General features: G+C 62.8%; 2 protein-coding genes across 5 annotated transcripts; one reads left to right on the forward strand and one right to left on the reverse strand.

Annotated features, from left to right (window-relative positions):
- Positions 1–3,408: 3,408 nt before the first annotated feature.
- On the reverse strand, positions 3,409–10,595 carry CRELD2 (cysteine rich with EGF like domains 2). 2 transcript variants are annotated; one of them, XM_070371411.1, is made up of 10 exons: positions 10,302–10,595; positions 9,394–9,476; positions 8,783–8,893; positions 8,415–8,506; positions 7,768–7,944; positions 6,600–6,695; positions 5,689–5,772; positions 4,811–4,906; positions 4,384–4,530; positions 3,409–3,671 (listed from the first exon to the last, which is right to left on the reverse strand). In XM_070371411.1, the coding sequence occupies exons 1-10, from the start codon at positions 10,422–10,424 to the stop codon at positions 3,625–3,627; spliced, it is 1,056 nt and encodes a 351-aa protein (XP_070227512.1). In that variant the 5' UTR covers positions 10,425–10,595; the 3' UTR covers positions 3,409–3,624. The 2 variants fall into 2 exon arrangements, with proteins under 2 accessions (XP_070227512.1, XP_005903966.3); XM_005903904.3 differs by having other exon boundaries at positions 3,409–3,674; positions 10,302–10,593.
- A 214-nt stretch (positions 10,596–10,809) lies between these two features.
- Positions 10,810–19,761, forward strand: ALG12 (ALG12 alpha-1,6-mannosyltransferase). 3 transcript variants are annotated; one of them, XM_070371418.1, is made up of 10 exons: positions 10,810–10,944; positions 14,571–14,906; positions 14,971–15,103; positions 16,347–16,520; positions 16,885–17,079; positions 17,481–17,584; positions 18,103–18,326; positions 18,721–18,890; positions 18,973–19,048; positions 19,139–19,761. In XM_070371418.1, exons 2-10 carry the CDS (start codon positions 14,739–14,741, stop codon positions 19,368–19,370), a joined length of 1,476 nt encoding a protein of 491 aa, XP_070227519.1. In that variant the 5' UTR covers positions 10,810–10,944; positions 14,571–14,738; the 3' UTR covers positions 19,371–19,761. The 3 variants fall into 3 exon arrangements, with proteins under 3 accessions (XP_070227519.1, XP_070227521.1, XP_070227520.1); XM_070371420.1 differs by lacking the exon at positions 18,103–18,326 and having other exon boundaries at positions 17,481–17,547; XM_070371419.1 differs by lacking the exon at positions 16,347–16,520.
- The last annotated feature ends 3,721 nt before the right edge of the window (positions 19,762–23,482 follow it).

Here is a 23,482-nt window from a genome sequence, read left to right on the forward strand (position 1 = left end):
CCTGAGTTCAGGGGGCCCTGGGGGGGGGGAAGGGGAGGTCCTCCGGGGGACCTTGAGGGCAGGAAGGGGCCGTCTGCAGGCTGTGGCTCCGCTGGGGAGAGGGGTACCCAGCCATGGCTCCCCCGGGGCCGACATGTGGGGTGTCCTGGACCCCTGGGGGTGTCGAGCAGCATCGCCGGTCTCTACCCACTCGAGCCGGGAGCTCCCTCACCTCTGTGAGAAGTGTCTCCAAACAGTCCACGTGCTGCCCCCGTGCAGACCCATCAGATAGAAGGACGCACTTTGCAGCAAAGCCAGGGCGGGTGGCCGGGACCGTGGCTGCATGCTTCCAGAAGCATCTGCCCATGTGGCGCGTGCTGGCCTGCTGAAGGCCGCCTGGGAGGGAGGCAGCCCAGGACTGCGTGTGGTGCGGGGACCCCAGGGACTTGCCCGGGCTAAGGCCCAGAGGTTGGTGGGCGCAGCCCCAGGGGTCTGAGATCCGGCCCACAGAGCCTGATCATGGCTCCCCCGAGGCTCCCGGCCTCCTGCAGGGCCCAGCGGGCAAGCGAACGTGCCCCCGGGTCCTTGAGCCTGACTGGACGGAGGGCAGGTTGTCCGGCTCAGAGGCAGGGAGGGGGCGCTGCCCGCTGTGGCCCTGAGGAGGAGGAGGCGGGGTCTCTGATGGGGTCTGGGGGCGCTGTGGCTCCCTGCCCTGTCAGCCTGTCCTGGAGCAGTACCAGGCCATAGGAGGCACGGTCCTTCACTGGAAGGGTCACCCCGATGGCCGCGCCCGGGGCTCTCGGGACCCCCGAGGCCTCAGCGTGAGGACAGCCTGTCCCCAGACTCCGCCCAGGGCGGCCCCCACCCGGCGGCCCAGGCAGACTGCTCTGGAGGTGGTCCCGCAGCGCCCCCTGCCGGCCATGCCCGCCCCTCGGCCCCAGGCGCAGGGGCTGATCCACCCGCCCGGCCCGACTGTCCCCCGGCCTCACGGGAGCAGCGGCCACAGGGTTCGGGCAGGAGCCACCGCCAGGCCGCCCCGGTGACCGGCGGAGCCAGGCCCTCTGGGAGGCCAGCACCGTTCGGCCCCCCAGTGCCGACGTCCTCACAGCTTGCGTGCGGGCAGCGCGGGCACCCTGAGCTCCCGGCCTGTTCCGAGGAGGCCCTGCTCGGGGAGCGTCCACCTTCCCTCCCTGGTCACCTGTTGATCCCGGACCACTGGCCAGGCGGGAGACCCCCACTTGCCTGGCCCAGCACGCTCAGCTGGGACGTCCTCCCATTTACAGATGGAAAAACTGAGACGGGGTGTCCACCATTGACTCCAGACCTCAGCCTGTGGGGTCGGGTGGGGGCAAGAAGCCCTGCTGGGTGCAGAGACCCCCCCTGGGGCGTGTGGGGCTTCGGGAAGGGGCTGAGACCGCCCTCAGGGGGCCCGGGCCCTGGGGTGACCCAGCTCCAGTGAGGGGCTGACAGGGCAAGGAGCCACAGGGCCCCCGGACCCCCAACCTGAGCAGAGACCCAAGCAGATGGGGGAGCAGACCCCCATGTTCCCAGCACGAGAGACAGCAATGCGGAGGCCCTGGGCTGGGACCACGCCAGGCACAATGGAGGAGCCAGGTCTGCCTGGCGTGCTCTGCCCTAGTGGGGCAGGCGCAGTGAAGGGCTGGGGGCCTGACTGGGTGTCCCAGAGCGGACAGGTGAGGACTGATGGGTCCCCTGGGCTGTGGCCACAGCTGCTGCCAGCAGGGAGGCGCCCAGTTGGCCTCGTCCCTCCCCAGGCTACCCGGGCCCATTAGCATCCGGGAGGTGGTCTGGGGGGGTGTGTGTGGCACCGCAGGAAGGAAGGGAGGGGATGGGGAGAGGACCCCCAGGCCCCACGGGCCAGCACAGTGGTCACAGGCGAGCCAGCTGTGGGGCTCAGGCTGGGGTGCAGCTTTTGAGTCCAAAGCTGTGGGGGCCCCCAGCCAGGGTCCACCTCCTACTGCTGGGTGACCAGTCCCCTCAGGATACCAGCTGGTGCCCCCTGCGGGAGGGGGCAAGGCAGCCGCCCAGCTGACCCGGCTGTGGGGGGGTGGTCGGGCCGCTAGGGCTGTGCGCGCCATCCCTCACAGTGAGGACAGGAACCATTGGGCTCCAGCTGGACGCGGGGCGGCTCCCTGCTCGGCTCATGCAGCTCCAGGGGGAGGCTTTGGCACCCAGGCCTGGGCCCTGTGCTGTGCAGGGACTGTCCACCCTGTAGACCTGCCGGCCCACAGCTGGCAAGGAGGCTTCTCTTCCCTCGGGAAGCCTTTGGATTGCCTCCTCCCCACAGCGCCCTAGGCTGGGGCCTTGCTCTCCCTCTCCTCCCCTGCCCAGCCCCCCCACCACCGCAGCGCTCCAGGCCAGGGCCTACCCCCACCAACCCGCCAGCACCTCTCTCAGTGCCCAGGCCCCACACCCAGCTCTCAGGTTTGGCCCGTCCCCCCATGGGGCCCTCCTGGAACCTCACAATGCAGGCTATGTCCCCCCATCTCTGCCCCGCCGTGTGCTGCCCACCTACATGGCCGTCACCCCACTTTTGTACTCAGTCCCTCGGCCTGCGTCACGTATCCATCTCCAAGAGGACCATGTGGCCCCCGGTTTTGCCCCCACCGTGGGTCTGGTGCTGGCCTCGCCCAGCCCACTGGACTCCTGCTCACCCCAAGGACTCGGGGAACCTGCCCTGGGCCTGGGACTGGAGGCTCCGCCTGACAGGAGCTGGGGGAGCCGGTAGAGCCAGCTGCAGGGCCCTACGGGTGGCCTTGGTGCTGTGTCCCTCTCCAGCAGGGCGCCCTGGGGTAGAGTCCTGATGCAGGCTACTCCAGCACCCAGGCGAGTGCCCAGCTGGGGATGAGCGCCCATGGGCAGCCAGGGCCACGGGGACTGTCCTTGGGGCCAGGACTGAGGGAGAGGGTGACAGGTGGGAGTGAGGCCGGGGGCGGGGGCGCTGGGGGCCTGGGGGAGGGAGACCCCGCGGGCGGCCGTGGTCTCAGCGCTGCGTGGGCCGGGGGCCTGGGGGAGGGAGACCCCGTGGGTGGCCGTGGTCTCACCGCTGTGCAGACTGCGGAGCACAGGCTGGGCCTGGGGGAGGGAGACCCCGCGGGCAGCTGTGGTCTCACCGCTGCGCGGGCTGCGGAGCACCAGCCAGGCCTGGGGGTGCAGGGTGCCTCCTTCCTATATGAGGACCCGGCCCTGGGAGTTCCCCTCTGACTTCTTCCCACAGGGTCCCTAACTACACTCACTCTAGGGCCCTCGGGGGGCCCTGAACCCCCTGATCAACGTTCCGCTGGTGCTCGCAAGCCTTTGGGGTGAGCAACAGGAACCACTGGGGGGCCTGCAGGCCTGGGGCTCCAGGACTGGGCAAACTCCATCCGAGAGCGTCCACATGTTTTTAACAAGACAAACCCACACCTGTTCTCTGCCTAATTACCTTCAGTGGCCAATTTTATTATAAAGAACAGTATCAAAATATACAAATCTGTTTAAGAACAACCAAGAAACACAGGTTTTGAAAGGCCCAGTGAGCACCGGCTGTTCCAGGAAGGAGTGCCCTGGAGCCAGCGGCCGGCACCGGACCGTCGGGACAACAGTCTGAATAAGTTAGGGGCGGTGTGGCCAACGCCGTGCTTGTCATAAATCTTCCCGGGAGGGGGGCTGCGTCGGACTTGCCTCTGTGGCTTCTGTCAGAAAACAGAGGTCACTGGGCAAAATCCTGGCACAAGGGGCCCCGCTGGAGCCGTGGCGGCTAGTGGACGGCCTGCCTGCAGCCATGGGGGCCCTGCCCAGCACGTCGTGAGCCCTGGCACACGGGGCTGAGCAGAGCAGCCGCAGCCCCTCCTGGCCTTGCTCTCTGCTGCCCCCGGGCCCCCCATGGTCCTGCCGGGGCCTCAGCTCCTCCTGGAGGCCCAGCCACCGTCCCATGGCTGTCCCACATCCCTCAGGATGCGTCTGGGACCGTCTTGGAAGAACTGCACCCCCATGGGACACCCGTGGACGTGACCTTGCTTGGAAATAGGGTCCCTGCCGGCGACTGAGGTCACTGGGGCGGGCCCTGAGCCCCCACCAGCAGAGGAAACTGTGGACACAGACTCCAGGGAGAAGGCCGTGAGATCACAGAGGCAGAGGCTGGAGGGACGCGGCTGCCCACCCAGGAACGCCAGGAGTGACCCCCCCAGAGCTGGGAAAGGCGGGAAGGATGCTCCCGACTGGCTTCAGGGGAGGCAGTCCCCAACACTGGAGCTCAGACGTCCCGCCTGCAGGGCTCTGGGGTTGAAGCCGCCAGGGCTGTGGTGCTCCCCCCGCCGCCCCCCGCCAGCCCAGGGCCACATGCGCGGACTTCCTGACTTGGGACCGGGGGGCACGAGCAGAGGTGGCCGAGGTGTCACTCACCAGCCCCCGCCGGCCTGGTCTGCACACAGGTGTCCTCGGCCTCCTCGAAGCCGTCGGGGCAGACGCAGACGAAGCTCCCAGGCGTGTTGTAGCAGTTCTCGTTGTCCCTCAGGCAGGGCTTCTCTGCCAGCGAGCACTCGTCGATGTCTAAATGAGAACGCTCCACTGCACAGGTGACCTCACTGGGCAGAGAGGCCCAGCAGGGGTCGAGGGGTTCGCGAGGGGGGGGGGTTCACGCGTGCACAGAGGCGGAGACGGGACGTGCATTGGACAAAGGAGGGAGGGGCTCAGCAGGAGCACCGGGCGGTCGTTTGGGGAGGGGACAGGCAGAGGTGTGAGGGCAGGAGCTGCGTGCCTCCCCGGGGCCCCACCCACACCGGCACGTGGCCCCCGGGAAGGCCCCGGTGGAGCAGGTGCAGCCGCTGACCTTCACACTGGCCGCCTTCCTTGCTGTAGCCGGCAATGCACTCTCTACACTGGGCGGGGCCCTTCCCCGTGCAGCCCATGCAGGTAGGGTCACATTCTGCAACGAGGGGAGCGGGTGATGCCGGGAAAGCCTTGTCCTGCAGGAGCCGTGCACAGGGCGGAGGAGGGCCTGTGGCCGGGAGAGCCGGTGTCCCCATCCTGTGAGGGGTGGACCCCCGTGCTGCCCCGGCAGACGGCCTGCGCTCCTGACGCTGCTGGGGCACAACATGCCCCAGCACGTCACACACGGAGCTGCGTGTCCGTGGAGCATGAGACAGGACGCCGCGGGGGCTGTGAGCCACATGGACCGCTGCTGGGCGAGGAAGGGGCACCGCCTCTGGGGCGGGCGGCCCAACTTGGAGGCTGATGCAGGGAAAGTGAGGAGCGGCGTGAAAAGCTGCACCTAAAGGGCTCTCCAAGTCTAACTGGAGAACACGCACGGCTGAAATATTCAACCACGTGGGCTGCTGAAGACCAGACATCAGCACGCTCCTAAGGACACGACGCAGAGAAACGCGATGGACACACGCGGGCACGGTGTCGTTGAGGGAGAATCGAACAGGGGACAAGGCACCGTGTCCGGTCAGCGCCGCGCCGACCCCAGGGCCGTCCTGCCAGCAGGCGCTGCCCCCCCCTTCCCCTGAAGTTCTGACGGTCGGAAGCGGCCGGCACTCGTGCTGCCACCTTAAGCTTTTTAAGCGGGCAGCGCGGGCAGGGGCCACGCAGAAAAACTACAAGCGCCTGGGGAGCTGGCAGGACGGGAGGCCAGGGCGGGCGGGGGCACGGACAGGGGCAGGACAGACCGGGCGGGGGGAGGCCAGGGCAGCGGGCGGCGCTCACCCTCGCACACGAAGGAGCCGTTGACGTTCTCGCAGTACTGCGTGTCCTCACAGGGTGGCGGCTCCGCCGCACACTCATCCACGTCTGGAAACAACAGCACCGCTGAGGGGTGGCCCTGACCCGACCCCGGCGACCAAGAGCCCCTTGCCTGGGGACGCGTGGACGGCCGACCTATGGGGCCTCTGTGCGCAGCGGGCACAGCGCAGCAGCTGAGCATGAGTCCCTCCTCAGGGCCGGGGAGGGCACCACACCCCACTCAGTCTGGGACCTGAGGCAGGAGGCCTGCCAGCCGTGAGGCTGAAACCAAGCCTGGGGCAGGACCCCCCAGGAGCAGCCGGGCAGCGCAGGGACCCCCCACGCCCCCAAGGAGCAGCCCTGGGCATCACAGGACCCCCCAGGAGCAGCCGGGCAGCGCAGCACACCCCCCCAGGCCCTGAGACGCTGCGGACGGGGCTGCAGTCCAAGCAAGGCCTGAGGGTGGGCGGCAGGTGGTGGGAGGCCAGGCCCTGGTCAGGGGCCTCCCGAGCACGGGACTGCGCCGTCACTGCACTCAGAGGCCACCACCTCCCGGCAGCGTCGCCTTGCTAGCCCTGCAGTGCCCAAGGGGACGTGACTGGGCCTGGGTCAGGCTCCCCTCCTGAGCCAACAGGACCCCCCAAGGCCACAGACAGCAAGGCTGCGGCCACCCTCCCAGCCCGGGGTCGAGGCTGCAGTGGGTTCCAAGTGGCCGCCTGCGAAACCAGCCTCCACCTGTGACCCCTTAAAGCACGACCAGGGACGTCAGTCTCCCCCCGCACATCCGCAGCAGGCAGAGTGTGGCATGTCCTAGGGGTGGCTGGGCCGGCAGAGCCTGCGGAGGGCGGGGGGTTCAGGGTGGGGGCACGGAGGGGAGGGCCGCCCGCCAGCCTCACCCACGCAGGTGTCGTCCTGGCGCACCCAGCCCACTTCGCACTGGCCGCAGTCCCTGTTGGTGGGGCCCACGCACGTCTTACACGCCTCGTCACAGGCTGCAAGGCAGAGGCAGGCGCGTCTCAGGAGCAAACTCAATGCAAAAGTTGTCTGGGGCTTAGGAACTGACATTTGTTAGGGTGAAAACAAGCAAAAATCCCACAGAGGCAAGACTGACTCAATAACAGAAAAATATACTCGTGTAACTCACAACACTGGACTTAATGAGAAAAGACAACACACGGGGATTTTCACGCCCAGTGGTGATAAAATTCTCGCAAACGAGGACTCAGAGGAGCTGCTCGTAAGCCTGGAGCCCAGACCCGCCTTGGTGTGCATGCTGCCCGCCAACACGAGCGGTCCTGCAGGGCCCGGGGTGGGTCTCGGGTGGGAACCGGGGTGGCTGACCTCACTCCGGGCAGGCCCGAGGGAGCAGCGTGGCCCCCAGACCTGACTGCCGGCGCCCGCCCCAGTCCTCCCCTGGGCAGTGACAGCCAAGGAGGAAACACACGTCTCCCATGGCCTGCTCCCTGGATTTACATGTCGCAAGACACCAGCCTGGGCTGATGCAGCCTCACGAGCGGGGCGTGGGCCTCCCCAGCTGCAAGGGTTGGTGTGTCCAGCCAGCTGAGAAGGCTCATCTGTGACCCCACAGGCACATCTGGGACTCAAGGAGGAGCCCAGGATGACGGCCAGGGCGCCTTCAGAGACCCTGGTGGGGGCCGCCCTTCCCACATCAGGGTAACCGAGGTGGCGTACTTTCCTCACGGAGACCCAGGGGCCACACTGCAGGGCCTCTGCTGTCCCATTCTTGGCCACAGCACCGGCCTCCCGGAGGTGCGCCGATGGACCCGGCCCCGAGCACCGCAGGGACAACCAGCCCGCCTCCGCTGGTGCCAAGCTTCCCGCTGGGGCAGCAGAGCTGCACAAGCCTCCAGGAGGCCACAGTGCCCGGGCCCAGTGTGGCTGTCGTGGATTGACAATGCCATGCTGCCCATCCAGGAGGCTGTCGGGGGTCATCACTTCACGCTTCCCTCCATGGCTTGTTCAGGGACAGGAAATGGGACTGTCCCCAGCCCCCCCACTCCGCTGTCGCAGTACCCACTCCCAGCCTGCGGGCACTGCCAGTACCTGAGCAGATGCTGTGCGTCTCACTCGTCGGCGAGCGGAAGTAGCCGTCCATGCAGTCGGTGCACAGCGGCCCCTGGTAGCCCAGGTGGCACTGGCACGACCCGTCGCCCTCTCGGGTGCCGTCTCCAACACAGTGGCCGTTCCCGCTGCAGGGCCGCTCAGACCCGCCCTGGCACGCTGGGGACATGAGCTGCTCAGAGGGCGTCTGGGAGCAGAGGGGGCCCCGGGGAACCCCACCATCCATCAGCTCAGCTCCAAGTCCCGCTGCAACCCAGGCCCGCAGTGTCCCTTCTCCAGGATGCACGGGCGCCGGCCTCACCAGGGACATGGGGCCAAGGAGGAGGTGGCACACACCAGCAGGATGGCAGGAGGGCTGGGGCAGGGTCTGAGCGCCAAGATCATGCCCTCCGCCCAGGTGATCGACCTGAATGTGTCAGTGATGCCTGCATGGGTCCCTGAAGGCTGGACACCCCAGCCTCCCGCACAGGAGGCCGTGGGCCTCCTCGTGCTCAGTGGGCAGCGCCAGGCCGTGCGTTACGACAAACCCAGGGATGAGCTGGGAGTACACCCAGGCCCGTGGGAGCCCCCGCCCTTGGAGCCACGACAGGACGACGCGGACACTCGAGAGTCCCCAAGGAAAGACATACCCAGGCAGTCTGGCCCGTAAGTCCCCGGAGAACAACAAGCTTTCAGTGTCTGCACACAAAACCATTCAAATAAGTCAGGGTGCTTCTTCTTCCTAAGGATGTAAACAGTATCCACTGAATCTCACGTGGCGGATTTCCTCAAAACAAAACCACAGTTGAATGTAAGGCACTTCTGAGCATCGTGGGACCCGGGAAACGAGGGCCTGTGGCCACCGGACTCTCCCAGCTAACTCCCTCGTCAGGATCGCTGCACTTTGGTGGAACAGGACGGGAATGCGGGTGAGGAAGAAATCAGGTGTGTGGAATCCCTGCTGTCTCTGGCACGTTTTGAACCCCAGGCGTGGGGGCACCGGGCCCCAAGCACTCACAGCCGCAGCCACCAGGCCTCCAGGAGCTCCTCCTGCTCCTCCAGCAGCTGGTTGCACTCGAAGTCGCTGGCCTCACACAGGCCCTCCACGATCTCCAGCAGGCGGACTTCGCTGAAACACAGGGCCAGCAGCACCGTGAGAGGGGCCGCGAGGCACCTCAGGGGTCAGCATCCATGGTCCAGGGATGCCTGGAGGCCCCCTGCTGCCGGGGCGCAGCCACGCTGGTGTTCAGTGAGAACGGACCCGCGACAAACACCCAGCTGGGGCCGGGAGGCATCACTACCAGGCAGAGAGCTAAACGCAGAGGGTGCGGTGGTCGGGGAGGCCTGTTCATCCTCAGGGAGAACATCAAGTGTGGGGTCCACCCCGGGAAGCCCGGCAATGGGCTAGAGCTCTGGGTGGGGGCGGGGCCCGCCCCACCTGTGTTTTGAAAAGACCCCTGTGTCTGCCCCTTGGAGGGCGAGGTGACAGCCAGGGGCCAGAGGCCCACACGCCAGTCCCAGGCAAGGACAGGTGACTGTGCCCAAGGGACCCTCTGTGTCTGCAGACACTCCCAGGGACACGTCAGGCCCCAAAGGAGGGTGCTGGGCCAGTCAGAGTAGGGTGCCCACCTGAATTCATACTTGGACAGCGTCTTCTCCTCCCAAGCCGTGTTCCCACCACCAAAGTTCTTCTTTGCCGTGTCCACCATTCCCTGTGTGGAGAGGGCCGCACAGGGTCAGCCCTGCTGCCTCACACTTGTCCATGGAGGGGTGAGCCAGGCTGTGGTGGGGTGACCACAGTCCATGGTGGGGTGAGCCAGTCCATGGGGGCTGACCCAGTCCATGGGGGACAACCCAGTCCATGGGGGGCGACCCAGTCAATGGTGGGGTGACCCAGTCTATGGTGAGGTGACCCAGTCCCTGGGGGGTGACTCGGTCCATGGGGGGTGACCACAGTCCATGGTGGGGTGAATCAGTCCATGGGGGACGACCCAGTCCATGGGGTATGACCCAGTCCATGGGGAACGACCCAGTCCATGGGGGGTGACCCAGTCCATGGTGGGGTGACCCAGTCCATGGGGGGTGACCCAGTCCATGGGGAATGACCCAGTCCATGGGGGGTGACCCAGTCCATGGGGAATGACCCAGTCCATGGGGGGTGACCACAGTCCATGGTGGGGTGAATCAGTCCATGGGGAACGACCCAGTCCATGGGGGGTGACCCAGTCCATTGGGGCGACCCAGTCCATGGTGGGGTGACCAAGTCCATGGGGGGTGACCCAGTCCATGAGGGTGACCCAGTCCATGGGGGGGTGACCCAGTCCATGAGGGTGACCCAGTCCAGGTGGGGTGATACAGTCCATGATGGGGTGACCCAGGCCACAGCGGGGTGACCATAGGCCACAGTAAGTGACCACAGGCCATAGGGGGCGACCCAGTCCACGGCAGGGTGATCGCAGGCCCACGGTGGGGTAATTCTGGGCCATGGCGGGGAGACCCCGTCCCCCGCCCCCGTCCCCGCGGAGTGACCGGCCCACCTGGTTGAACTTGTCCACCAGCTCCCGGCAGCGCTTGCAGGGCGTCGGCTTCTTGGTGGCCTCGCCGGTCGGCAGCAGCAGCAGCAGCAGCAGCCCCAGCACGGCCGGGGCCGGCGGGCGCATGGCGGGCCGAAGCGGACGGCGCCACGGGATCGCGGCCGCGCGGACACGGGCCGAAGTCCAGCGGGAACCGGCCGAGCACTACCGCCTCCGGCCGCCTACCGGCTCCGAAGCGCCGGCCGTTCCCGGGGATACTCGGCGGAGCCGGCTGGAGCCCCGCCCCACGCCAGCCCTCGCGCGGCGACTGGCCTTCTAGGCCCGCCCCGCCCCCGTGCGGCCCAATCCGGGCTCGCCACGAGCGGCTACCAATAGGAAGGCCCCGGGTCAGCGTCCCGCCGGGAGGCCGGGCGTGGGGGGCGTGGAGGCCAGGGCCCGCCCCTTGCGCCCGCCTCTCCCGCGCGTCGCCCGGCGCGGCCATCTTTACTCCGGGCAGCGAGGGCGTCCGCGACGGCAGCAGAGCCTCAGCGGCCATGTTAGGTTCGGGCAAGGGCGTCGCCGAAGCTCTTGGTTTCCGCCACCCGACTTCCGGCCGCGGGCAGCCCAGGCGCGAGCGCTTCGAGGGACCGCGTGGTGGGCTGGCGAGGTCAGCGCGCGCGGCTGGGGCTCGGGGCGGGCTGAGGGGACCTCGGGCTGGCGCCGTCGCGGGGCTCCTTGGGCCTCACCGTGCGCGTGCACGCGGGACGACCGCCACGCTCCTCACCTGGGGCCAGCCGCGTCACCTGGGGCCTGAGGAGTGTGTCTGGGGACCCAGGAGTCTGCATTCCCCGCCCCCCGTGCCCGAGGCCGTTGGCGCCGAAACCCGTGGTTTAAGTCAGGAGAAGGAACGTGGACATTACCTGGTCTCTTTAGGACAGAACTGCCAGAAGGAAGAAGCACAAGACAGTTTTCTCTGGCCTGATCTCTGCCAGCGCAGGTGCATCTGTTCACGGTCTCGGCCCAGTGGGGCTCACTGTGGTTTGTGTACTTGCTCATGCCCTGTGTGTCTCCTCCTGGTCCCGGGTGGGCATGCAGGGTGCTGCTAGTGCCTTCCAGAATAAGCTGCTTTGCTCTCGGCCATCAGCAGAGAGCACCCTCGTCTGGGGGAGAAGCCCCTAGGGCCTGGAGCAGGGCTGGTAATGTAGCTTTCACCCCACAGCTCCTGTGACCCCACGAACTGTAGCCCACCAGGCTCCTCTGTCCATGGGATTCTCCAGGTAAGAAAACTGGAGTGGGTTGCCATTTCCTTCTCTAGGGATCTTCCCAACGCAGGGATCGAACCCAGGTCTCCTGCATAGCAGGAGGATTCTCTACCATCTGAGCCACCGGGGAAGCCCCCTGAGATGTCAGGAGTGCGCTGCAGGCAGGGCCGTGGAGTGGGGTCTGCAGGGATGAGCCTGGAACAGCTGTGAGCCCCACTCCTGCCAAGTGGCACACGTGCAGCTAATCCCAGCACTCGGCTTCATACATGCTTCCTAGTTCTTGACAGTTTTTTAACCTCAGAGGAACAGAGAGCAGCATATGAATGTTCTGTGGTCTGCTCGGCGTCATTGGAAATTAAAGCATTAATGTGTCTTTAATGGAAACGTCTGCCTTGGAAACGAACAGAGATCATTCTGTCGTTTTTTGAGATTGCACCCAAGTACTGCATTTAGAACTCTTTTGTTGACTATGAGGGCTACTCCATCTCTTTTAAGAGATTCTTGCCCACACTAGTAGATATAATGGTCATCTGAGTTAAATCCACCCATTTCCATTCCCAGGAATCAGTTCACTGATTCCTAAAATGACGTTCACTCTTGCCATCTCCTGTTTGACCACTTTGAATTTACCTTGATTCATGGACCTAACATTCCAGGTTCCTATGCAATACTGTTCTTTACAGCATTGGACTTTACTTCCATCACCAGTGACATCCACAACTGGGTGTTGGATCATAGAAAAAGCAAGAGTTCCAGAAAAATATCCACTTCTGCTTTACTGACTATGCCAAAACCTTGACTGTGTGGATCACCACAAACTGTGGAAAATTCTGAAAGAGATGGGAATACCAGACCACCTGACCTGCCTCCTGAGAAATCTGTATGCAGGTCAAGAAGCAACAGTTAGAACGGGACATGGAACAACAGACTGGTTCCAAATTGGGAAAGGAATACGTCAAGGCTGTATATTGTCACCGTGCTTATTTAACTTATATGCAGAGTACATCATGAGAAATGCCAGGCTGGATGAAGCACAGGCTGGAATCAAGATTGCTGGGAGGAACATCAGTAACCTCAGATATGCAGATGACACCACCCTTATGGCAGAAAGCAAATAGTAACTAAAGAGCCTCTTGATGAAAGTGAAAGAGGAGAGTGAAAAAACTGGTTTAGAACTCAACATTGAAAAAAATAAGATCATGGCATCCGGTCCCATCACTTCATGCCAAATAGATGGGGAAACAATGGAAACAGTGACAGACTTTATTTTCTTGGACTCCAAAATCACTGCACATGGTGATTGCAACCATAAAATTAAAAGACACTTGCTCCTTGGAAGAAAAGCTGGGGCCAACCTAGATAGCATATTAAAAAGCAGAGACATTACGTTGCCAACAAAGGTCCGTCTAGTCAAAGCTATGGTTTTTCCAGTAGTCATGTATGGATGTGAGAGTTGGATTATAAAGAAAGCTGAGTGCCAAACAATTGATGCTTTGAACTGTGGAGCTGGAGAAGACTCTTGAGAGTCCCTTGGCCTGCAAGGAGATCCAACCAGTCCATCTTAAAGGAGATCAATCAGTCCTGAATATTCATTGGAAGAACTGTTGCTGAAGCTGAAACTCCAATACTTTGGGCACCTGATGTGACGAATTGACTCACTAGAAAAGACCCTGATGCTGGGAAAGATTGATGGTGGGAGGAGAAGGGGACGACAGAGGATGAGATGGTTGGATGGTCTCACAGACTTGATGAATGTGAGTTTGAGTAAGCTCTGGAAGTTGGTGATGGATGGGGAGGCCTGGCGTGCTGCAGTTCATGAGGTGGCAAAGAGTCGGACACGACTGAGTGACTGAACTGAACTGAACGAAAATGTAAGCTGATGACGTCCACACTTAGTAGCGGTTATGAATTTGTTTTTCAAGTCGTCTGTTGAGCACCTGAACAGATGTGGTGATGCAGCTGTGGTGATGCAGCCGCGGGTCTTGATGGACAGGCCCCTCCTTGCTGAGGTTACAGTGGTGGGAAAACAGGAAAATCCCGCCCTTACAGTTTGGTAAGGGAACCAAGTTCTGTTACTTCTCTCGGAACTGCGTTATTTGGTAATTCTGAATTATTAAAGCTCTCTTGACTCCCTTATTTCCCCCACCTCGCCACCACCGCCGTATGGAACAGGATTCCTCTTCCTCCTCCAGATTTTATTCAGTTGTGGATTCCCCACTTGCTGACTTAGGAGAGCAGAGACTTCATACATCTCCCTCTAACTAAAAAGCAGTTTTAACAAATGGCACTGTGGTTTTCTTCTTTCGCTTCTTGCTCTTCTGGTTTTAATCAAAGAAAAGCAAACGTGTTTTAAGACAAGCCACAAACAGGAAGAATTTGCTGTCTTCTCTCCTCGCCGAGTGGAAAGATGTAGGTCTTCCGTGAGTAGGAGCCTCCCGGATGCTCCGTGGTTTTCTCAGAATCTTCGTTCCGCGGGGTACCCCCAGAGTCCTGATGTGTGGGCGCCTGCAGTGCAGGCATCTGTCTGCGCCTCCCCCCACCCCGCCCCGCCCAGGAACATGCTTATTTTCTGCCGTCCACCGGTTTGTGCTCACGACCAGCGTGGTGCTTCCCGGGGCTCGGAGAGGCTCCCGGGCGAGGTTCAGGATGCAGAATCCACGCCCCGTCACACAGTCCTGGGGGCGCAGGTCTTCGCTGCCCCAATCCACTCTCATGGCTGCCGCTCTGCTGCGCTCTAGGTGCGCCCCCCACCCTCCTGCTTCACAGCCCCAGCCTGTCTGCTCTGGCTACTGCCCTGGGGGCCGAGCCCAACGTGTTCCTGACTCTCCCGCCAGATCCTAGCTTCTCGGTCCTGCTGTGTCCAGGGCCGGCTGACCCGGGCCCCAGCTGCCCACACACTCAGCTTGGGCTCTGTAACTCGGGTCCTTCTTCCTGGACGAGTATGCACAGACAGCTGAAAGAGGAAGATGGTTAAACCGTGAAAGTTTTAAGGGTGATTTTTTTTCAGTATCCCGTGTCGATGTGTTTCCAGGTTACAGAAGCTGCGGCGCTTCAGAGCGGCCCTGTTCCCGCCACGTGTCTCCCAGGTGTTGATTCCAGCGGAGTTTTCGAGCTTGGGAACGTGTGTCTCCATCCTTTGAAAACACTCAAGAGCTGTGGTGCTGGCGGTGGATGAAGGTCCCTGAGGCGGGCGCACAGAATGGCTGGGAGAAGGCCGTCGGGCCTGGGCGGGCAGCGCCAGCTCCTGGGGCTGCTGGTGGCGGTGGCTGCGGCCCACCTGGCTGCCTGCCCCTACACCAAGGTGGAGGAGAGCTTCAACCTGCAGGCCACGCACGACCTGCTCTACCACCGGTTGGACGTGGAGAAGGTGAGCTCGCTTGAGTGACGAGGGGCCCCGGCCTGGGCCCGGCTGACCCGCCCTCTCCCTGCAGTTTGACCACCTCGAGTTCCCCGGCGTGGTCCCCAGGACGTTCCTTGGGCCGCTGCTGATCGCCGCGCTCTCCAGCCCTGCCGTCTACACACTCTCGCTGTTGGAGACGTCCAAGTTCTACTCTCAGCTCGTAGGTGAGGGCTCCTTCGGGGGCGGGGTGGAGAGCAGCGGCGGCATCACACAGCTGCGGTCACCCGGTTAAGGGGCCCTCAGTGGGAGTGGCCACCTCCTGGAATCCCGGCCGTCTTGGCCACTTGGTAGGCAGTTCAGTGGGGGCAGCGCCCACCTCCCCAGGCGGTGCCTGTGTGACAGCGGGGGCTGGGCCCCTGTCCCTGAGCAGCCACAGCACAGCTCATGCTGGTTGGCGTGCATGGTCAGAGAGCTCCTGGGACCAGGCGGCTGTGCCTCGGGAAAGGGCGGATGAGGAAGCAGAGATCGGCCATCCACTCGCACGGGGGGCCAGGCAGCCTCGGCCGGGGGGCTGGGGCCACGTCTGAGCGTCAGGTCCCTGGTAAGTGTAACCCTGGAGGTGTCAGCCGGGTGACAGGGCCTCTGGGGTGCCGGCCCTCGCCCGCATGTGTCTGCCCTGCCCAGCCCAGCCTCCGAGTGTCCCAGCCCTGCCCGGCGCCACCAGGCACGGAACAGCTCCAGGATCGGGGTGCCAGCATCCAGGCCACCTGCTTCCCACGCCCAGCCCATTTGTTTGAGTTTCAGAAGTGTTTACTGTTAAATAAATAGTGTCACAGGACTCAAAGGTGGCCCACCATGCTCAGAAGGATTCAGTTACTAGCCAGTGAGACAGAAAATGCACAAATTCACCTAACTAGTTGCAGTAAAAACAACACACCGCTGCTTTAAATGGAACATATTTAGTTTCGTTTTGCACGTCAGTTTTTACTGAAGTAGAGCCGATTCACAGCGCTGCGTTCACGCCGGACGCACCGGAGCTCAGTCTCTCGTGCGCGCCGCCTCTCCCCGCCTCTCCCGTCACGGCTCTCACACCTTGTTGCCGTCGCTCCCCGTGCTGCACGGCGCGTCTTTGCGTCTTTGTTGACGTCTGTCACGCACGGCCCACGTGTCTGTTGATCGCAGACTCCTGAGCTGTCCCTCCCCGCTTCTGCTTTGGTAGCCAGAAGTGTGTGGCCTCGTGTGTGAGTGTTGTGTGTGCAGTGCTTTCGTGTCACATGGGATTCCACACACGAGTGACGCCACGTGGCGTTCGCCCTTCTCCTGCACTTGACCTCTAGCATGATGACCTCTCGGTGCACCCGCTGCTGCACACGGCAGGGCTTCTCCACAGCTGAGTGCCGTCGTGCTGTGTACACCGGCCCGCTTTTAGTACGGGATCCCCTGGGCACACGCACCCTCTCTGCTCAGTCAGGGCCGTCGTGGGACTCGGCGTGATTCTTGGACTCTGGACACTACAAAAGGAAGTGAGGCGGCAGTTCGGGGCCACGGTGGCCGCCCTCTTCTGCTGGGTCACGGCCTCGCAGTTCCACCTGATGTTCTACTGCACACGGACGCTCCCCAATGTGCTGGCCCTGCCCGTGGGTGCGCCTGCCCTGCCCGGGTCCCCCAGGCTGGTGGGGGGCGGTCCATCCAAGTGTCTGTTGAAAGCTGCTCCCCACCAGGTGTCTCAGAAACGCAGGACAGGGAGGCCAGGAAGTGAGCGAGCTCTGTCCCTGTGCAGGGCTCTGGCTTGGCCTCGGGGAAGCTGGCGGGGTGAGGCCTCCCCAAGAGCAGCACCTGGAGGAGGAGCTGGTCCGCGGGGCTGGGAGGGGGCAGGGACCCCAGAGGGGCTGGGTGGGCGAGGCTCCGCAGGAGGTGGGGGTGGTGCGGATGCAGCCCGGGCGGGCAGTCTCAGGGCTCCCGTGCCCCTTGAGCAGAGAGTGACGCCACGCCCGCCCTCCCACAGTGCTGCTGGCCCTGGCGGCCTGGCTGCGGCAGAGGTGGGCGCGCTTCATCTGGCTCTCGGCCTTCGTCATCCTGGTCTTCAGGGCCGAGCTGAGCCTGCTCCTGGGCCTGGCGCTGCTGCTGCCGCTCTGCTGGCGGAAACTCTCGCTGACCCGGGCCCTGCGCTGCGCCGTGCCGGCCGGGATCCTCTGCTTGGGTGAGTGGGTCGGGGGGCTGAGCCGGTAGGGGGCTGTGCCCTCTTCGTTGGGGGCTTTCTCATCTCTGTTCCTCATTAAGTAGAATCCCCTGCACCTCCCATGGGGTTACAGAGTCCCAGTGCGGGTCTTCTGGCTCTGCTGCCCAAGCATCCCCCACTGGATCCCCTCCACAGGATCCCCGTCAGGGCCCCCTCTTCCTGTGCCTCGGCCAGGCTGGGCAGACGTGGGGGCACCTGCGTGTGGGGGCTGCTTTGGGGGAGGACCCAACACCTTAGCTCCTCCGAGGGACACTGCTGTGGCTCCTGGCTGCTCTGCTGATGGGGCCGCGTCTGGGGGGACCTCCACCTGTGACAGCTTCCGGGGTGGCCTGCGCTCTCCTGAGCTGCTCTTCCTTTCTCAGGACTGACGGTGGCCGTGGACTCCTATTTCTGGCGCTACCTCGTGTGGCCAGAAGGAAAGGTGCTCTGGTACAACACTGTCCTGAACAAGAGTTCCAACTGGGGTGTATCCTTCCGTCGGGGCAGAGCGAGGAACTGCTGTCCGCTACACCTGTGCCTCAGGGAGCATGGCGGCTGCTGTGGCGCCGGAACCAGCACTTCCTCCTCTGCAGGGCAGGTCTCCCTGGTCCTGAGTCTGTGCCCTGAGGAGACACCACTGAGCATCTTAGCCCAGCTTCTCCTCTGTCCTTGTACTCTTCTGATTTAGCGTTTTACTCTGGGCTCTTTAAAAGACATCCCCGAAGGGAACGCTGTGGGTGCCCAGTGTGCCCCCACCCGGGACAGGCTGTTTTCACAGTGAAAGATGGAGGGACGGTTCTGGGCAGTCCCACTCGCCATCTGCAGCTGTGGCAGCCTGTGTGTGGGGTCACCGTCCCTGTGTGAGGGGTCACTGTCCTCGTGTGAGGGGTCACACCGTGGCCCGAGCTGTGGGGTTCCTGGGTGCTGCGGGCGGGGTGCCATCAGGCTGGCAGGGGAGGGCGGGCTGCCACGGGGGTGCCCGCAGCCTCCTTAACCCACGCCCAGACCTCGCCGCTGCTCTGGTATTTCTACTCAGCGCTGCCGCGCGGCCTGGGCTGCAGCCTGCTCTTCGTGCCGCTGGGGGCGGTGGACAGGCGGGCCCTGGCGCTGCTGCTGCCCGCTCTGGGCTTCGTGGCCCTGTACTCGCTGCTGCCACACAAGGAGCTGCGCTTCATCATCTACACCTTCCCGCTGCTCAATGTCGTGGCTGCCAGGGGCTGTGCCCGCGTGTGAGTGCCGCCGGCCGCCTTGCGGGCTTGCCCGGGGCCGTGAACTGGGTTGCAAAGGGGAGGGTGTCCAGGGTGACCGACAGGCTCAACTGGGTGCCCGGCCGGGGTCTGGTGCGGGGTCCAGCCTGAGTCTGCAGGGCCTGTGGCTGGCCTGTAGAGGCAGCGGGCGCTTGTCCGTGCTCTGCCCGGCACCAGGCAGCTTGGGACGTGCCTGAGGCCAGGCTCTGACCCAAGGGGTGACTCGGGACGCTTGAAGGGCTAACGCGGGCTTGACCTTGGGGCCTGGTGGGGTTTCCGAGTCTGTCGCATCCGCTGTGTGGTGACGGCTCGTGTAGGGACGTGGCAGCGGGCGGCTGTGCTCTTCATGGCGGTCCCCGGCTCTGCTCCCTCCCAGGCTGAACAGTTATAGGAAGTCCTGGCTGCACAGAGTGGGGTCCCTCCTAGTGCTGGGGCACCTCGTGGTGAACGCCGTGTACTCGGCCACGGGCCTGTACGTGTCCCACTTCAACTACCCTGGCGGCGTGGCGATGCAAAGGCTGCACCAGCTGGTGCCCGCCCGCACAGGTGGGTGCACGGCTCCGGGCCTGGGCGGTCTTGCCAGAGGCGCGGGCCCCCGGCGCTGACAGGGCTGGCCCGCTCTCCACAGATGTCGTTCTGCACATCGACGTGGCCGCTGCCCAGACAGGTGTGTCCCGCTTCCTGGAGATCAACAGTGCCTGGAGGTACGTCCTCCCTTTGGCGCGGGCTCCCGGGGGCACTGGGTGCCAGAGGCCAGCGTGGGCCTGCAGAGCACGGCGTGCTCTCCTCCACAGGTACGAGAAGACGGAAGACCTGCAGCCGGGCTCGGAGCGCATGCTGGCCTACACGCACCTGCTCATGGAGGCCGCTCCCGGGCCCCTGGCACTCTACCGAGACACGCACCGCGTCTTGGCCCGCGTCCCGGGCACCACCGGGCTGAGTGTGAACCTGAGCAGACTGCCTCCCTTTGACGTGAACCTGCAGACCAAGCTTGTGCTTCTGGAGCGGGTCCGCGGGCCTCCCTGAGGGGGTGGGGCCCCAGGGACGCAGGTGCCCGCCAGCTTCCGCCAGGCGAGCCAGGAACCGACAGGACAGCGGCTGCCCATCCCCGGCCGCGCCTGGGTCTCCATGGCTGTGTTGCCTGCAGCCTGCGGTAATGAGGGCACTGGTGGGTACTGACCCTGCCCACCGTCCAGGCCATGGGCCTCGCCCTGAGGGGCTGCTCCAGGGCAGCAGGCGGTGGCCTCTTGGCGCCTGGCAGGGCCCCTGGGCGGTGGAAACCTGAAGGCCAGCATGTGCTGGGCGCACCCCCACTGTGCCTGGCCCTGCAGGGCAGGGCCTCCTCTGTGGTCACGGGCACGCCGTCTCTGTTTCAGAAGAGATCTTAGGAGATAAACACGTTCAGAAAGAATAAGAATGACATTGTACGTTGCCTTATCACTGATTCTCCGGCAGCTGGGAGACAGTCGTCCCTGGCTTTAAGTGAGTCTGGCTCTTCCTGCTTCCTGAGCTGTGTCCACCGAGCTCCTGACGTGTGTCCAGCCCCACCAGGCCCTGGTGAGGATGCGGAGAACTGCATGTGCTTTTCACATGTGTAAGAGCACTCTGCATATCCACACACATGCTACACGCCTGTGCAGAGACATGGACTCTCTGGGCACTCCAGAGTGAGTCACCGACAGCCTGGCCTCCACCCCGAGCGCCTCAGTGCCCCAGGAAGTGCCGGGGGACTTCCCCACCTTCAGGGCCTGGTCTTTGCGCTGAAGCTGACAGCCTGCGCACCCACCGACAGGGAGGCCCCTCCCCTGCAGCACCCCCTGGGGTCCTGCTGCAGCCGGTCCGTGGCGCCCCCACACCCACAACTGAAGCTCGCACTTCCCTGCGTGTGTCCCCCACGTGTGCTCCCTGTGCATGGATGCCGCTGGGCCTGGCTGGGCTGTGAACGGCCCAGTGGGCTGCCTTGGTGTCCAGCTGCAGCCTGGCCTGGGGTCCGGTCAGCTGTGCTGGCCCGGCCGCGTGCCCTGTCAAGAATCTGCTGCGTGGCTGCTTCCTGGCCCCGGGTGTTCACCCAGGCTGCTCGGGTGTCTGTCCCGCCCTGGAGGCAGCCGTTTTGAGGGCCCAGGCTCCTTGTGGCTGGGCTGGTTTTAGAGACCAAGATGCAGCTGCACAGTGTGCTCGCTGCTGTCCGCGTGCCCGTGTTTGTAGGCCTTTCTGCCGAGGGGGGTATCAGGCACACCTGTGTGTGGACACGTGTGTACATGTGGACATGCACAGGTGTAAGGAGTCACACGCCAGGCTGATACCACCAGCCCCACCGCACCTCTGGGTGTCAGTGTACACTTGACCTTCGAGCAATGCAGGGGCAGGGTCGCCAACCCCCGCCCCCAGTCAGAAATCGCAGCTTCACCTTTGACTCCCCCAAAGCTTAGTTACTAACAGCTACTGTTGACTGAAGGCCTTACCGATAACATGAACGGTTGAGGACGTTTCTGCAGGTTATATACTCTTCCAGTTACGTCAGGCTACAGAAAAGAAAACCACGGGGATTTCCTTGGCGGTCTGGAGGGTAAGACTCCACACTTTGACTGCAGGGGGCCAGGGCTCACTCCTTGGTTGAACTGAGATCCCACAAGCCTTGAGGCGCAGCCCCCAGGAGAAAACAAGATCACGAAGAAAAACCCTATGGAACTGCATCAGCATCGCAAGTTTTGTCCCCTGCCCCTAGGATGGGTCATCTGTCAGGACCTGCACTGCACAGAGCGCTGTGGATGTCACACGTTACAAACCCCAGACAGAAAAAAGGGGGGGACTGCCAACGCAGGGGACGCCCCTGCGGTCCCTGCGAGAAGACCCACACGCCCTGGAGCAGCTACGCCCGAGCGGCAGGGCCCTGCCTGCAACGGGAGAAGCCGCCTCAGAAGCCTGCACCCCGCGACTAGAGAAGGCCTGTGTGCAACGAAGACCCAGCACAGCCAAGATGATTACTTTTAAAAGGTTAAAAAAACAAAAATGTGAAAAATTCAGTTACGTACAGGTACAATTATCTGAGGATTGATAGTCAAGAAGCAGCAATACGATCGCTTAGTCACTCAGTACCATCAGCACTTCAAGGTAGCCCAGCCTATACGCTAATGGGTGGGCCGTCCTGTCTTTTCTGGCGTATACTATTGCAGTCACGGTCACGATACAGTACTGGGGACACTTGCATTAAAAAGAAAACCTGCGATGACAGACCGTGACACTTTACCCACTTAGGGAGAGTTGCACACAGTTCTTGGAAAGCAAAGTTAGAAACAAGACCGATGCGGTATCAGCTTCACCTTATTCTCCGTGAGGACAGACTGTCCGCTTCCACACGAGCCCTGTGCGCCGTGTGCAGCTGTTGGGCTTTCACATTGAGACACGACGAGCCGTCTGTCCGTTCCCTAAGTCCTCCCTGTCCTCACGCTGAGCAGGCTGGGGGGGTGGGGAGGGGGCTTCATAGACATGCCTCGTGATGCCCGCCGGACTTCTGTCTTCTCCGAACGTGCTTCCGCACCACGCCAGCCCTTCCCCATCTGCCCGTGTAGCGCGTGAAGAGGCGGGAAGCTGTCTTGGAGAATCAGAGCCCTTCTGCCCGCTGCTCTGACGTCAATTTGCTCCCTGGCGCCGCGTCTTCCGGACCGTCTGGCCATGGTTCAGGAGTTCTCATCTCCACCAGTCCCTCTTCTGTCAATGCCTCTGTTAGCCCTGGAATTTTTAAATTTGGGGGCCATGCCTCGCGGCATGTGGGCTCTTAGTTCTCCGGCCAGGGAGCTGAGCTGCACCCCTGCAGTGGAAGCCTGGAGCACTAACTGCTGGGCCAGCAGGGGAGTCCCAGCCCTGGAATTTCCTGAAGACCTCTATCTCAGAACCACTCACCCCCGGGTCATGTTGCCAGGCCCACAGTCTCTCGTGATTTCCTTGAGTGGCTGTGTCGTAAACCCTGGGAGTCACGCACAGCATCGAGACAGTCTTCTCCAGCAGGATTTTTTTTAGAACAGCACTGTCAATGGTGTGAGCCTCCCACCTCTCACGGTGTTCTCTCAGTGTCTCTTCGGTAGCGCTGACGACCCTTCCGCAGTACCCTATGTGGAGCCTCACAGGTCCTCATGACCCCTGACCTGGAGGCTGAACAGAGCCTCCGTGGCTGGGCAAGCAGACCTTGTCTGTGCTTCGGTGTTGAACTCCCGGGGAACTGACGAGCTTCCTGAACGCGGGGACGAGGCATCGATGGAACCAAGCCAGAGACGTGGCCTGGCCATGCCGGCCTCCTGATGTCCAGCCACAGGCGGGCACCTGCTGGGCCCCTCCTCCCTTCCAGGCTCGCGGGCCGTCTCGTCATAAACCTGACCACGTCTGAACAAAGGAGAAGCGGCCCGTTCGTTCCCGCCTTAAACCCTGCTGCTTGCTTCTCATCGTGAATGGCCTTTGGGGCATTTCCCCCAGAATACAGTACAGTGCTTTGCCTGCACTGAACACTGCTCAGGCAGATGGCCCTTCTGCGCAGCGATTTTCTGAACGGTGTCTGGTCCTCGTGTGCGGGCTTGTGTCAGCAGAAGTTGCCGCTCCTGTTATCCTGACGTTTTTAAAGCCAAACCTCCATCTGAAATCATCAAACCACACTTTGCTGGCATTCAGTTCTCCATCTTTACCTCCTTCGCCTTCCGTTCAAGTTGCCATGTGGTGACTTTGCCTTTTCTTGAATGATGTTAGTATCTATAAGCACCCCTTTCTTATGGCAAGCCTCAGTTCACTCACTCAGTCATGTCCGACTCTTTGCGAACCCATGGACTGCAGCATGCCAGGCTTCCACATCCTTCATCATCTCCTGGAGTTTGCTCAAACTTCTGTCCATCAAGTTGGTGATGCCATGCAACCATCTGTCATCCCTTTTCCTCCCACCTTCAACCTTTCCCAGCATCAGGGTCTTGTCCAATGAGTCGGTTCTTCTCAGCAGGTGGCCAAAGTATTGGAGCTTCAGCTTCAACATCAGTCCTTCCAATGAACACCCAGGGCTGATCTCCTTCAGAATGGACTGGTTGGATCTCCTTGCAGGCCAAGGGACTCTCAAGAGTCTTCTCCAACACCACAGTTCAAAAGCATCAGTTCTTCGGTGC

This window comes from Bos mutus, chromosome 5, assembly GCF_027580195.1.
Source record: "Bos mutus isolate GX-2022 chromosome 5, NWIPB_WYAK_1.1, whole genome shotgun sequence".
Taxonomy (NCBI): Eukaryota; Metazoa; Chordata; class Mammalia; order Artiodactyla; family Bovidae; genus Bos; species Bos mutus.

Bases quoted from the DNA above. Each gene is read 5' to 3' on its own strand.
- CRELD2 (XM_005903904.3), bottom strand. From the start codon at position 10,424: ATGCGCCCGCCGGCCCCGGCCGTGCTGGGGCTGCTGCTGCTGCTGCTG. The intron at 5,773-6,599 runs GTGAGGCTGGCG...TGTTGTTTCCAG, and splicing joins CCAGGACGACACCTGCGTGG to ACGTGGATGAGTGTGCGGCG. The intron at 3,675-4,383 runs GTGAGTGACACC...GTTTTCTGACAG, and splicing joins GACCAGGCCGGCGGGGGCTG to AAGCCACAGAGGCAAGTCCG.
- ALG12 (XM_070371418.1), top strand. From the start codon at position 14,739: ATGGCTGGGAGAAGGCCGTCGGGCCTGGGCGGGCAGCGCCAGCTCCTG. The intron at 15,104-16,346 runs GTGAGGGCTCCT...CTCTCTGCTCAG, and splicing joins GTTCTACTCTCAGCTCGTAG to TCAGGGCCGTCGTGGGACTC. The intron at 19,049-19,138 runs GTACGTCCTCCC...TCTCCTCCACAG, and splicing joins GAGATCAACAGTGCCTGGAG to GTACGAGAAGACGGAAGACC.